This window comes from Ambystoma mexicanum, chromosome 6p (assembly GCF_040938575.1).
Source record: "Ambystoma mexicanum isolate Mex_15411 chromosome 6p, UKY_AmexF1_1, whole genome shotgun sequence".
Lineage (NCBI taxonomy): Eukaryota > Metazoa > Chordata > Amphibia > Caudata > Ambystomatidae > Ambystoma > Ambystoma mexicanum.
Window position 1 is genome coordinate 21,528,123 of NC_090935.1, and position 14,659 is coordinate 21,542,781.

General features: G+C 47.7%; 1 protein-coding gene across 3 annotated transcripts in view; it reads left to right on the plus strand.

The window, feature by feature from the left end:
• The window catches only part of INTS10 (integrator complex subunit 10), a 372,357-nt gene that overhangs the window by 272,524 nt on the left and 85,174 nt on the right, over positions 1–14,659 (plus strand). For all 3 annotated transcript variants that reach the window (XM_069626653.1, XM_069626654.1, XM_069626655.1), the window contains one exon: positions 6,302–6,381. In XM_069626653.1, coding sequence (XP_069482754.1) covers positions 6,302–6,381 — 80 coding nt within the window. The remainder of the gene's footprint in view (positions 1–6,301; positions 6,382–14,659) is intronic.

Sequence of the window (14,659 nt, forward strand, 5' to 3'; positions counted from 1 at the left end):
AACGACTCATTGAAAGAGGCTATTCAAAAGAAGCCATCAAGCAAGCGAAAAAAAGAGCAAGATACGCTCCCAGAGAGATCGTTTTGAGCACAAAACCAAAAAAAGACCTGGGTAGACTTGTGTGTGTCACCACTTTAGGACCCTTGAGTCCACTGATCCAGAAAACGATTAAAAAGAATTGGCACTTGGTAACCCATCCCGGCACATTGCAGCATGTACCATGTTTCGCATTTAAGAAAAACAGGAGTATAAAAGATGCTCTCATCCATACTTTCATAGAGCCACCCTCCCAACCACAGCGCACACTCTGGGATCTACCACCTGTCTCTGGACACCATAAGTGCGGCCAGTGTGTCGCCTGCCCTCTGACCCTACAAAAGAAATCATTCGAACACGATAAGGTGCAATGGACTATGAATGATTTCACCAATTGTAACACCAAGGGTGTTATATACATCATACAGTGTCCATGCAATCTTCTATACGTGGGGAAAACAGTATGTGCAATTAAAATGCGCATTTCCGAGCATCGTTCCTGCATCAGGGACAAAATACCAGACAAGCCCCTAGTAGAACATTTTACTAGGAAAAATCACAAAGACACAGATTTAAGGTGGTTTGTTCTTCAGAAAGTGAACCCGACAAGGAGGGGTGGGGATTTGAATAAAACATTGACTCAGTTAGAGCAACGGTGGGTGCACAGACTTAACACCGTAAATTCTGGCTTAAACATTTCAGTGGATTGGAAGTCTTTTCTTTAAACCATCTTTGACACACTTGAATGTCCATTGTAACACTGTTCTCAAAAATGTTGTGTTTTGGTTTCTTGAACATTCATTTGTTTAGATATTTTTACATCTAGACCAAATTATGTGCCCGGTATGCCTACTAGAATGCTTTTCCAAAAAATGCCACTGTTTTTTCGTTTTTCTATACATCGATTTCCATCCAGTCCAATTCTTATGTCTGTGTGCGCATTTAGTGAGCATTTTGTTGCGGCTCTCTTTTGCCATCTATTTAGGATAGCGGTACAATTTATATGTTCTTTTGCCCACGGCTGGTATTTAATCAGTACACTCTGTGGCTCTCTATGACTATGCAATTATGTACCTGCATTATGTGCCATGTATTTATTATTGCTTTACTATTACCTATGCATTCCAATAGTTGTACATATTAATGCATTTTGCGGCTTTCTATGACTATGCAATTATGTACCTGCATTATGTGCCATGTATTTATTATTGCTTTACTATTTGCCTATGCATTCCAAGAGCTGTACATATTGGGCCCATTTTCTAATCATGCGCCGACTTTTCAACGAATTTGTTAACATCCCCATGAGGTCATCTTACACTCTGTTGATGCGTGATTTTTTTGTATGAGTCACAAGATGGTTACCATGACAACCAGTTGGCTAATTTTAGCTCCTAAATTAATTTTTAAGACAGATGTGTATCCCGTGTGCCCTCTAAATTGATTTATTATCACTATGCTCCACCAGTTCGAGCGCTATACATTTTTTCTCTGGCTGCTCGATTTCAGCCTGATCCTAACATGGCTGCCATATAAAACACTCATGCAGCCTTGGCAACAGCTTTTTCCCACGCTGTGCAGTGTGCTCCTTCAGTCACTCGAAGATGCCCCGCTCTCTGCACGCAACCTTTTGACAGCCTACCTGGCCCACCGCCAAAGGTAAATTCGCCAGCATGGGCACTTTTAGTTCCACATGAGCAGTCGTTACATTCAGAAACTTAAATGTGACTTTCTGTTTACTTGCAGCCATACCGTTGATGGCTGACCGCTGTACAACACATTGGACCTTTTCACCTGTAGTTATTCGGTGAAAGGTAAGACGTGTTTTATGCTTTGTGTACATTTATATTTATTATGTACATAACGGTTGGGGTTCAGACTCACCCCCCCCCTTTTTTCTGTTTAACACAACAGGAGTACCTAGAGACCAGCCCAGTGTGGCGTATGGATCTCTAATACAGTGCCTATCAATTGCTACATAGGTAAACTGTGTGTTTTCTATTTTGTGACTACACATTTTTGATTCAGTCAATTTAAATTAGTTCTGCGGCTCATACACCCACCTGATTGTGATCTCCCTTCCCCACAGCTGAGACGTCCCGTGTACAGAACCTTGTCCTGATGATGGCCGTCCCAAAGATGAGGCTCATTTAGCCCAATTCTAAACGGCCGAAACACCTGGTGTAGACATACTACTCCCCGAATTCACAGCACAGTGAATGCTGTTCACACATGAAAAATCGTATCTGTTAGTTGTTTTACGTTGTCTTTAGAATTCCGCTTTGAATTGTTTCACAATTGAACTGTGTCTGTTTTGACAAACCTCCAGAGGTTGGGTTTGTTGCACACACACCATTTTCAACTTTGTCCCGAGCATTGGTGGTAAATGGTGTTTTAAAGCATTTACGTTTATCTTCTGTTATGGTCCAACAAACCATTGATGATGTCTATTCTCTCTCTGTAAATTGTGTTGTGTTTTTGCCTCATGCAATTACAACATAAAAAGTCCTCTAGAGATCTTTCTCTATGATAACAATTTTGAAGAATCATTTTTTCAAACCAATTGTGGGAGCCCTTCGTGTATGAGTACCCTTGAACCTATTCATTGGTGTATTTTGTTTCTTACTTGCAGAGGTGACACACACGAATATTTTTGGAAACTTTTAGTTGCATTTGACGGTGGGAAGTAAACCTATCTTAGGTATCCCATTGCTCCATGTTTAATGCCAAAATGGGTGGCTGCTAAACATATGTTATCAGCTATTCATGTTTTATTATGAAATCTGTTAGGGAGAATTCTCAGAAATGTGCTAATTCCTCTCTACCTTAGAGACCCCCAGCACTTTTGCTGGACTCTAGGACTTTTTAAATGTTAACCTGGAGAGAGTGAGACCTTTTTCCCACTCTCTCATGTATTCTTCTGATTGTTAACTCTGTGTTTCCATATGGTTTTGGAGTCTGTTAAACTCCATAGGCATCTTTTTGCATTGTGTCACACAGCACCTTCAGTGTAGTGCTACAGGGAAGTCTTTCAGATTTCCCAAGGTTTAAATACCTTTCTCTTGGATTAACTACTGTTTCCAAGAACATTTTCTCACTGTCATTGGCTTAGCCTAGTTCCATGAAAAGCCACGAAGAGCCCTTATCTCCTCTGTAGTTGTGTTACACCCATCCTTCCAGGAAGGGGTTAATCTAGTCTGCATTTGGGGGTTCGAAAGTAGCTGCCTTGTTTGCTAAGTGCATTTGAGATCTCTTGTTTATTATGTTGAATTTTTCTTTTGTACATTCTCTCTGCCTACTCTAGATGAAACAATAATATATTAATGTCAACAGTATCCTAGTTATTTACGTCACCGGAGGATGTAGGAAGTGCCTGTATGCCGTCCCCAATGGAACTGACTGAATCTAAGGAAACCTAAGAGTGTGGATTTTTTAAGTGTATTTAAGTGTTGCTTTTATATTGCTCCCTTCTGAAGAAGGCTTATTGAAATGAGTGGTAAATAAATTAATAATTGTTTTATCAAGAAACCTTGAGTATCAGAGTGTATTTGAATACTTCTCACTGTAAATCTCTGTGTAACTACATTACTGCTCACATTGACCCCTCTTGAGATGAGCCTGGCTGCTCAGCCACGCTACCAACCTGTGTAGTTCAGACTTATACCAAAGGTTGGGTCATATTTCCAGGGGGGCTGAGATTGTTGTAGTGCACCCTAAGGGTACTACCACAAATCTCAACCTAACAAAGTCAATAACCCAGGATTCAAAAACACATAGCAAGTCTATTCGTTAAACACTGTTATTTGTAAGAGTTTTATTATACACTGTAAGTTATGAAAACTGTATTTACATTCTCTCGCAGAACACATCTTTGAAAGGTATAACAATTAACTCATTTGTAGTAATCGATGTTAATGTGAATTTTGAAAATCTGACAACATAAAAGAAAACAGCGTTTGGTCATAGAACTTGCTTTCTATGAAACCTCATTTTCTGCAATCATAATGAGCTGAATTTCTAATGGGTGATGTCCTCCCACGGATTCTTCATCTTCAGGTATATGTCCTCGCCGCAGCTGGCCGGGAAAACCTTTGTACTCCAGCCGGTGGTTTCATGCCTGTCGACCTCATCCACAGGCCCATTTCTCGACTTCGAAGTGATGGCGCCATAAGTACAAAAGGAGGCACAAGGCCCCTTCCTCTAATGAATTGTGTCCTCCCATGGATTCTTCATCTTCAGATAGACTCCCAAAGCGATATGGAATAAAGCACAGAGGTGCTTAATCTGATCACTCTGAAAGACCGTCCTTCCATATCTTGAGAGTTCATGGAGTCTAGACAGTGTGCTTACCAAAAGTGTGGACAGAGGCCCACATGGCTGCCTGGCTTATATCCTGGACAGGGACACCTCTCAGAAGAGCTGATGTGGTAGACATTCCTCTTGTAGAGTGTGCTTGCAACCTTGAAGGGACATTTTATGATCCGACTTGTAGTACTCAGAAATGCAAAGAATGAGCCATTTAGAAATTGTTTAGCTAACTTCTGACCCACCTTGGGGCCTGCATAGACGATAAATAACTGATCGTCATTCCTAGTGGTGCACAAGCCGAGGACTCTCTTGCTAATAATGGGAACTTTATATTGTTTTGCTGTTCTATTTTTAACGTTCATATTTCATCTCTACAAAAGAAATACATAAAAATGCTAAACAAGATAGTGAGACCATTCTTAATGTTTTTTTCTTTTTTTGAGTATACACAACATTATATTACCAATGCAAATACTTTTTGGTTTAGTGATCAAATGGAAACCCTACACAATATTGCTGTTCAATAATAGGCATGTCAGGTGCTTAGGGGTAGTGGCTTCTCTTGCACTAAGCAAGGAGATCCAACTCTCTCCAGAGCAATGCATCAGGTACAGCACTTTTTTTTCTGCCGCAGAATCTGGACATTTAGACCATCTTTGGGGTGGAGGATAAGCGCTGGATTACAGGGTATGATGCATATCATGACATAAGCGGAAGCTATGACTTCATCTTGCTAAGACCGATTTGATGCAGCAAATCTCTGCCAGTGTCTACAGACATCGGTCTTCTCGAGCAACCAGAGCGAACAGCAGAACCAGTGTTCACTGTCTTGATCCGCAGGCACAGTCCGATCGCAAGCCTCCATGGTTCCCTATCCTAGAGAAAACCTTGGTGCTCGTCAATTAGCAGATCTGACACCAAGAGAGGAGCAACAGACAACTGGAGTAACAGGTACCAGAAGGAGCCCCAGATCTTTCACTTTAGAAGTAAGAACTGCTCTGAAAAGCCCAGGTCTGAAAACTACCATGTAACCATAAATTAGTCTGCATCCAAAATCTTCAGAATGCTCTGCAACCTTCCTTTCAAGGGCTTTAGGTCGTCCAATGTAGGTCTGGGTTGCCTCTGCAGCGGTCTCCATTCTCGCCAGCCTGAAGGTTGTTTCTACTGCATCTCCCCCGGACTCTGACAACTCTTATTTACCTTTTACCAAGAACAGAAAGTTTGCCTACTGACTGCCTCATTCGATCCTTTGGACAATCTTTCTCAAACCTTTCTTAGCTGTCTAAAACATTTACAAGTGTTGCATACCTGTGTACGTGCATTACATAATTGAGTAGAAAGCTGTTTGGGGTTTCCAGAAACAGTTTACTTTACCTTATACTTCCTTTCTATCTTGAAAGTTCTTTTTCGGCGGCACAACTTTACATGAAATAGAATATTTTCTGTAATATATTCTGTGCGCCCCCGAGAGAGAGAGAGACAGAGAGAGAGAGAGACAGAGAGAGAGAGAGAGACCTCGAGAGACCTCTCCCCTCCCCTCTTAAGAGTTAAGTCTGGACCGCTCATTCACACCACCATTGTGTTTGTCAGGATTTAATGGGTAACACTATCCAACACTACAGGTTGCTCTTTGCAACACTTTACCAGAGGACTTGCAAAACATCCCAACAGCATGTGCACAACAGTTTACTTAACGTCACAGTGTTAAACCTCCTTGTGTGGACATTCTTTTCTGTATTGTTACGCTGCACCTTGAAACCAATCTTTTCCCCCTTTCTAGTTGGCCACTGGTCCGCCATCCCGGCTGCTAGGTTAACTATGTAGCTGTGGGTCAGTGCCAGTCACCTTCTAAACCAAGTTGCTGAGAGCAACTGACCTATCCAGCTGTATTTCGTCTTTGATTTCTATTGTGGAGCCTTTGTACCTATACATAATTAACTATAGTGCTTCATTTTAGGGTCTGATCTTAAGCTGTTGCCGTGTACAAACAAGGCCGTCATGCCCTACTGCCTGCAGATAATGTTGTCGTGTTTTAAGGTGAGTATGATGCTTTTTGAGAGCAGAGATTACCTGAAGGGAATGACCACCTAGCACTGCATGTGATGTGTATACAGATGTAACTCTTTTGGCACGTTGCCTCTTTTGCATGTATCAAATCCATTCCGTTTGTACATATAGGGTTTTCTATAACGTGGAGCTAAATGCGGAGGGATGGAGCACTGCAAAAGCAGGATTAGGGATACGTTGTGGATCTGACAAGCCTGTAGTGATGAGCAGGGTCCTACGATAGGGGCCTGCAACCTGTGGCACTCGGGATGTTTTGGACTATGAGTTCCCATGATCCCTTACCGTTGACTCTGCTGGCTCGGGCTGATGGGAATTCTCCATAATATCTCCCGAGCCAAAGGTTGCAGACCCTGCAGTAGGAGATTTCTACCAGGACGCCACAATCCTCCGCTTGGGAGATGCTCTTTGAAGAGCAGAGACTTCATTGGATGACGGAGATTGCATTCCTGAGAAGTCGTGCCGCCTTGTAGCTCCCTCTTGACATTCCTTTGTCTCCGTCAGACAGTGTCATGGCTTCTTGTGCTGCATTGGCCACTGTACTGCAATAAGTGCCCGATTTGAACTGACTCAGGTAGTCTGAGAGGGAGAACAAACAATCAACAATTAATTTGGAACTGAGTGGAAAGCTCAATTCCGACATGGGGCCATCTTGCACGTAGCAAGTTTAAATACTGCAGCTGGGCCAACTTACCCACTCATCCTTCTGAGGTTGATAAATTGGCTACTGTTAAAATGGGTACTAGTTAGTACAACGCTTAGAAACAGGAGGAATACAACACAAGGTGCTATATAAAACAATGATGTTACTGTTATATAAATTGTGCTCGGGTGCAGTGCCTCTGTGCGTTACAGATATGTTTGGATACATGTTAGTGTTTGTGATCTGCTTTCAACATTTCTCCTCTGCCAATGACCCTTGCACTGTCCTTGATTTGATTCTGCTGTTACTTGCTTAGCAAGGGCTAAATACCCTCCTGTTGCTAGCCTTTGAAATGTGCTTTTGTTCAGCAGTTCTCTACATTCGAATGTATCACATTTTGCCACACTTAAAAGGCCTTACACCAACTTTCTATCAGTACAGTAAATACATTAACATTTGTCGGCAAATGTTAAGATGGATTTTGGACACATTCTGTAGAGTTCACCCTCTTTTGATGAACAGAGACCAGCACTAATGTCTGGCCAAGCTCTGTCATGGCAGTGTGACCGAACAGCAAGGCGTGAGAGTGGTGAAGGGTTCAGTTAAGCACACACAGAGCACTCTTACTAAGGCAAGTTGGGTAGAATGTATGTTTAGGCCTTCCAGACTCTTATCAATGGAAAACCGAGGTAAGTAACCCACTAAAACATTCTGTGCTATTACATACACATTAGCTTTGGTGTCCTCTCCTTAGAGTAATAACACAGTTACTCAGATATTTCAAAGTACTGTGAGTGCAGTACAGCAAGTGAATAGAACCATGTAAGTAATCAAGACTTTGATAACTAATAGGTTTAGAATAAAAGGAGTAACAAAACACCTGTCAGGGCCTTGATGTTACTCACCGCCTGTAGGACTGGTCGGGGCGTTGAGAGGAAAGAACACCAAATGGACCGGAACCTTCTGTCACTGCTGAGTATAGTCCGGAAAAGGACCCCTCAGACAGGACTGCCTCTCTTGAGGCGGCTCTTTAAGATAATGGACCCCCTTGACTGTGTAATAGAACAGGCAGGTTGGTGTATTACCCAAAAGAGCGGGGAGAAACCACACCGCCACACCAAGCTGCAAAAAACACAAGGTACAGGTTAGAGGCAATAAATCAGAACATAAAAGGGATTGATGGAAATCTAGGATGTGAGCGAGTACCTGAAAAGAGTTTGGCAGCTATTAGTTTAGTAGGAATTCTAAAGGAAAGAAGGAAAAGAAAAGGCTCAAAGTTGGAAGTTCTAGTTAGTTGGGTAATATTGATAGAAAGGTAAGGAGAAGGTCTTACCCCCTGAATGAATGAAAGGAGGTCCAAAGAGAACACAACGGAGGTATAAAATAATAAACCGGGAAGGTTAATAGAGGGTAGCTTCTCGAACGGCACGAGGGTTGCAACTAGATTCGGGATGGTGCAAGGAATCAGCAGAGCGTCCAGCTTGCACAATGAGGTATCCACAAAGTCTATTCACAGAAGACTGCAGTATGTTAAGAAGACAAGTCACAATGGCTGAAATATCTTACCGTAATTAGTAAGAAGCGTAGGGGGGGGGGGTGACTTGGCGGCCATGCGAGCGTGAGCTAGTCTTGGAGAGCTCCCACTCGATCCGGAGACAGATCCTGAAAAAGGCCATAAACAGAAGGGAAACGATTGGGGAAAAGTTGAGGAAGGCATCGGAAAGCCCAGAGAACACGCAGAAGAAAGTTTGAGGAAAATCGGTGACTGAGAAGGCTGAAACCGAGAGCGCGAGATACGCGGTACCTCCACGCAAAATGGCGGGCGCGTCTCGCTGAAAAGGCCGCTCACCACGGAGAAGAAGGCGGGTGCAGGAGGAAGGAAGACAGGACCCGGGGGCGCCGCCGGCGGACAACCAGCCCAGTGAAGACCACCGAGCCGCCCGGGAGAAGGAAGAAGACCGAGATACGCGCCGCAGCGCTGTGCCGAGATAGACGGAGGAGGCGCAAACGCCCACAGACCGTAGCACAGGCCGCGGCAGAGCGGGAAGAGACCAGGCGGGCAGCGGCAGCGTTGGAGGCCTGGAGGGTGCGCCCCCCCTGACAGTCAGCAAGGGGGCTGGAGGTGAGGATGCCGGGGGCTCCAACCGGGCACCCCTTGGAGGACTGGCCCCCCCGACAGTAGGCACGGGTGGCAGAGCCCGAGCAGAGGCTGGTAGTCGGGGCACCGGGAGCCACAGCCGGAGAAAAGAAGAGAGACCCAGAGGACGAAGGGGGTGAACGCAGCGTCCGGCCCCGACCTGGGGAACCGTTGGACACTCCCTTGAAGAGGTGCCTGGGCTCACAGCGGACGCAACGGATGGTGATACGTCCGTGACAGGCCCCCGCGGGAGGCCAGTTTCCGCCAACACACACACTGGGACGGCGACGGACAGCAGGGCCACACCAGAGAGGTTGGTCGAACGCCGGACCCCGGGCACGCCCTGGGGATCATAGGACATACGTGGGAGGACACAGCCCACTCAAACAGTCTTGACAGAGACCCTGGAAGTGCCACGAACCACACAACTGGCGGCCCTACTCCCACACACACCTGCACGGAAGAAATGGCCAGGGGCACACCACCCCAGGGAAGACGGGGTGAGACTATCCGCACAAGAGGAAGACCACAGTAAAGACCCCGGCCCAACGCAACAACGATAGGCTACCACTACGAAACTGCAGGAGCAGGATCCGTATACTGGCATACAGCAACCGGAACCAACATGCCAGATAAACTAAGAGGCGGCAAGGGGAGGCAGACGGTCATGGAGTCATTTGCCCGCAAGAATGAAGATCAGCAGCCCGGGGCGGCTGAAACGGACACGGCAACGTCACAAGTGGCGCACAGAGAGATCAAACAGGTGGAAGGAAGTATCCTGGAGGCCATAGAAGCACTGAAGACTTCGATAGAAGGCAAGCTGGATGCAGTAATTGTAGACGTGGGGCTGCTTCGGCAAGACACGAGAAACCTGGCGGAGAGAGTGACAACGGTAGAACAACAGGTACAGAGTAATACAGCGGATATGACCACCTCCCAATCGCAAATGTCAGAGGCACTGGAACGCATCAGTACGCTAGAACGCAGAGCCGAAGACGCGGAAAGCAGGGCTAGACGCAACAATGTACGCATAGTGGGGCTGCCGGAGGGGGAGGAAGGCAGAGATCCCACGAACTACATCGAGAACTTACTGATCCAAGCGGTGGGAGCCGCCACCCTGTCCCAGGGTTTCGTTCTGGAAAGGGCACATAGAGCATTAACTAAGAAACCACGCCCGGGTGCACCACCGAGGCCTATGATCGCAAAGATCATGAACTTTAAAGACAGGGAAAAAATCCTGGCGTTCTCGAGAGATGGTGGAGTCATAACCCGGAATGGAGCCAGGATAACCATCTACCCAGACTACACGGCGCTCGTGCAAAGGCAGAGAGCTCAGTTCTGGCCGACCAAAGACCGCCTTCGGGCTGCGGGCGTGAAGTTCATGCTACTATACCCGGCTAAGCTCAAGGTACTACATAACGGAAGGACACAGATCTTTGAGACCACAGCGGACGCCCAACTGTGGATGGACCAACAAGGGTTCCCGCAGCCGGAAGGGGGGAACAGACGGAACAGAGAGGTGCCCCGACGTGGCAGAGAAGGAGATTGAAGACGGAACGCGAGACCCAGGCGCCCGGCAAACTGGGCGAGACAAAATTAGAGGAACACTGCAGCGAGCCGCAGGTTGCTACACCACCTCACTGCAACTAATTTAAAGACAAAACGGGAAGAAGACACAGGGATACTCCCTGTGGAAGAGTGAAAGAGCAGGATAACCAACAGCTCACGAGTTCAAGGCCTAAACCAAAGAATTATACTGGGAGTACACGACTTCTGGAACTGGACCGCCAAGACCCACAGTAGGAACCCCAAGCAGAGACAATGTTTATAGTGCCAGTTCTAAGGCACTACGCCGCGACAAGTGCGCCTGAGGGGAAGAAGGCGGCACCTGGAGAGCGGTGGGGCCCGAGCAGGGGGAGGGAGGCTGGGCGTTTGTTGTTGTTGTTTCTAGTTACAGTTGTTAGGAGGCTAAGTTTGCAGGGTGAAGGCATGAGGAAAAAAGGACATGGCAGACAAAGAAACCACGGCGAAGGCACGGAAGGTGGACACGCGGGGCAGACCCAGGGCCCCAGGGGTCAGCGAAGCGCACTGAGGGGGGGAAACACCAATGAAAAACCGAATCCGAGAACCGCAAAAACAGCTAAACCCCGGGGAAACGCAGGGGAAGGAGGACGTGTGAACGACACAAAGTATCACAGGAGAGACGCGGGACGAGGACCTCCGGAAGAGGCACGCCAAGAGGACATGAAAGTATACGGGCCCATGGGACGGAGGGGGCCACTAACGCCTGCCCCACAAGAACCGAGATGACCTAAACATCCTCACATGGAATGTTAGAGGGCTAAATGCATACGTCAAGAGGCTGAGGGTCTACACCTGGTTAAATAAAACGAGAGCCCACTTTGCAATGCTGCAAGAGACGCACCTGACGGTCGGAAAACAAACCAAGGTGGCCAAGAAATGGGGAGGTCAGATGTACAGCTCAACGTACTCTAACTACGCAAGGGGAGTGATAACTTGGATCGCTCCGAGCATCCCATTCCAGCTCATCAACCAGGAAAAGGACACTGAGGGTAGGGTCCTGATTGTCCACGGAATGCTGGAAAACCGGGAGGTGTGCCTGGTGAACACCTATGCCCCCAATCATGACGCAACAGCCTTCTTTGAGTCACTCATGCCCCGGCTGGCCCCGTACAGGAATGCTACGATCATCTGGCCTGGAGACCACAATTGCATATCCACAAGCATAGACGACCAGCGCCACCACCACAGAGGTTACGGAAAATACTGGATCAGCTGGAACTGGAAGACATCTGGAGGAAGGTACATGAGGGGGAAAGGGGATACACATATTACAGTGCTCCGCATGGGACATTCACGCGGATTGATTACCTTTTCACGGGAAGGGAAAACTAGGCGAATTCACTGGGGCACATATACATGCACGAACCCTGTCTGATCACGCCCCCCTGAGAGTCACATGGGCATATACACACAGGGGGGCCCCCACGCCCACTTGGAAACTAAGGGCAGAAGCACTGCTGGACGGGGAATTCCAGGAACATATCCAAAGCACGATAGAAGACTACTTTGAGTATAACTCGGGTAGCGTGGACAGCACGGTGACGATCTGGGAGGTCCTTAAGGTGGTGGTCAGAGGTGCGGCAATGGGGAAGACGGGAGGACTCAGGAGGGAAACCCTAACACAACTGGATGTGTTAGAAAGGAAGATTGAGAGGGCTGAGAAACGGGCGGGGGAGAACGGAGAAGAGCAGGACGATCTTACCACCCTGCGGCAACAGTGCATGGTGACTTGGGAAAGACTAGGGCGCCTAGATTATGGGAAGTATATACAGAGGCTGCACGCAGAGGGGGATAAGCCCGGCAGGCTCCTGGCCTGGCTAACCAAACAGGAGGCCAAACGGGAACAAATTAATGCAATCCAGAATAGTCAAGGGGAGGTGGTAAGGTCCCAGGAGGGTATAAACGAGGTGTTCTCGCAATTTTACGAGAAGCTGTACACAAAGGTCCAAGAGTGGGAGGAGGGGGATCTGGAGGATGCCTTCGCGGAAATCAGGCTCCCGCAACTCACCGAGGAGCAGGCCCAAATGCTGGATGCTCCCCTCACAGTGGAGGAACTGGCGGAAGTAATCACTCAACTGCCGACAGGGAAGACCCCGGGGCTGGATGGGCTACCGGGGGAATTCTATAAGAAGTACAGAGACAGTTTAGCCCCTAGATTGCTGGAAACATTGGAGGAGGCATATGAGACGGGGAGGCTCCCGAATAGCATGTCGGAATCCATTATAGTGCCAATACTTAAACCAGGGAAACCACCCCTCGAGTGCGGGTCTTATAGACCAATTTCCCTGATAAACCAGGACTCCAAGATCCTGACAGCGGCATTAGCTAACCGGCTCAAGAGAGTGATACCCACCCTGATCCACACTGACCAGACAGGGTATTTACCTGAACGGAACACGACATGGAATCTCCGGAGACTCCATTACGTCATTGATAGGACTAACCAAGTAGAGGGGGAGTGCGCAGTAGCTTCACTAGATGCGATAAAAGCGTTTGATTCGGTGAGCTGGGACTGGCTTTTGGGAGCACTCGCCCAATTTTGGATAGGGCAGGGGTTCCTTCGATGGATAAAGTTGCTCTACAAAGACCCGAGAGCAAGGGTCAAGACGGGTAGGCTTGTCTCCGGGGAATGGAGCATAGGGCGAGGTACGAAACAAGGGTGCCCGCTGTCACCAATGTTATATATTCTAGCTTTGGAGCCATTCGCGGTTTTCCTAAGAATGGATTATATGGATACGGGCATAGCGATTGACGGGGTGACACACCAGATATCGATCTACGCAGACGACATACTGCTCTACGTCCAGAACCCACGCACCCATCTGCGAGATTTACTCGAGGCACTAGGGGCATTCGGTAGACTATCGGGAATCACTGTTAACAGGGAGAAATCCTCATTGTTCCCCCTGGCGGGCCTGCGAAAAGTGCCACCAGATCAACTGCCGCACCTGGGCCTCACATGGACCACGACCACCTTTAGATACCTGGGGGTGGACATTTACCATGATACCACGGACACACACATAGCCAACACGCAGGCGCCCTGAACAATATTGAGCACGCCATGCAGTTCTGGAAGACCCTACCGCTTGGGATGATAGGTCGAGCGGCCTTACTGAAGATGATGGTCCTGCCCCGGCTCCTATATTATTTTACCAATATCCCTTACAACATCCCGGGAGCTTTCTTTAAACGCTTGCACACCTTGGTGAGGACCTTCCTGTGGGGAGGGGGGAGAAACAGGGTAGCACTGACTACACTACAGAGGAGCCACGAGTGGGGGGGCATCAAACTCCCAGACTTTTTGCATTACTTCCTAGCGGCACAACTCCAATTTGTGATGAGATGGCTGGGGGAGGATATTTCGATTGACGCAATTCTTCTCCGACCAGCACTCAGGCAATATTACCTGAGGGAACTCTTGTGGATGCCAGCTGCCCAGGCTAGGGCTCTTCCTAACATGGCCCAGCTGGGCCGAACGCTATGGGAAAGAGCCTGGAAGACGCAAGGCATGCAGGACCCCTGCTCGAGACAGATCCCCTTGGCGGGTCTGGTAGATACCCGCATAACAAGCCTGGCCACGTACAGGGCACAATGGGAGGACAAGGGGGTAGCCCAAATAGGGGACCTGTGGCAAGAAGGACAGTGGGTCGGATTCCAGTCCCTGGTGGAGGCGCAGGAGGTGCACAAGGGCCAGTTCATCCTGTATAACAGCTTAGTACAAGCAATAAAGAAGAGGTGGGAAACCATGCCAGAGGCGGAGGCAGAGGATACTGGGGGTGCGCTGGATACCTGGTATGACATTTCTGAAGGAGGACACACTGTGTCCAGGCTCTACGAGCAACTACTGGGTTCCACTAATAGGAAGATACTGAATGTGCGGGCAA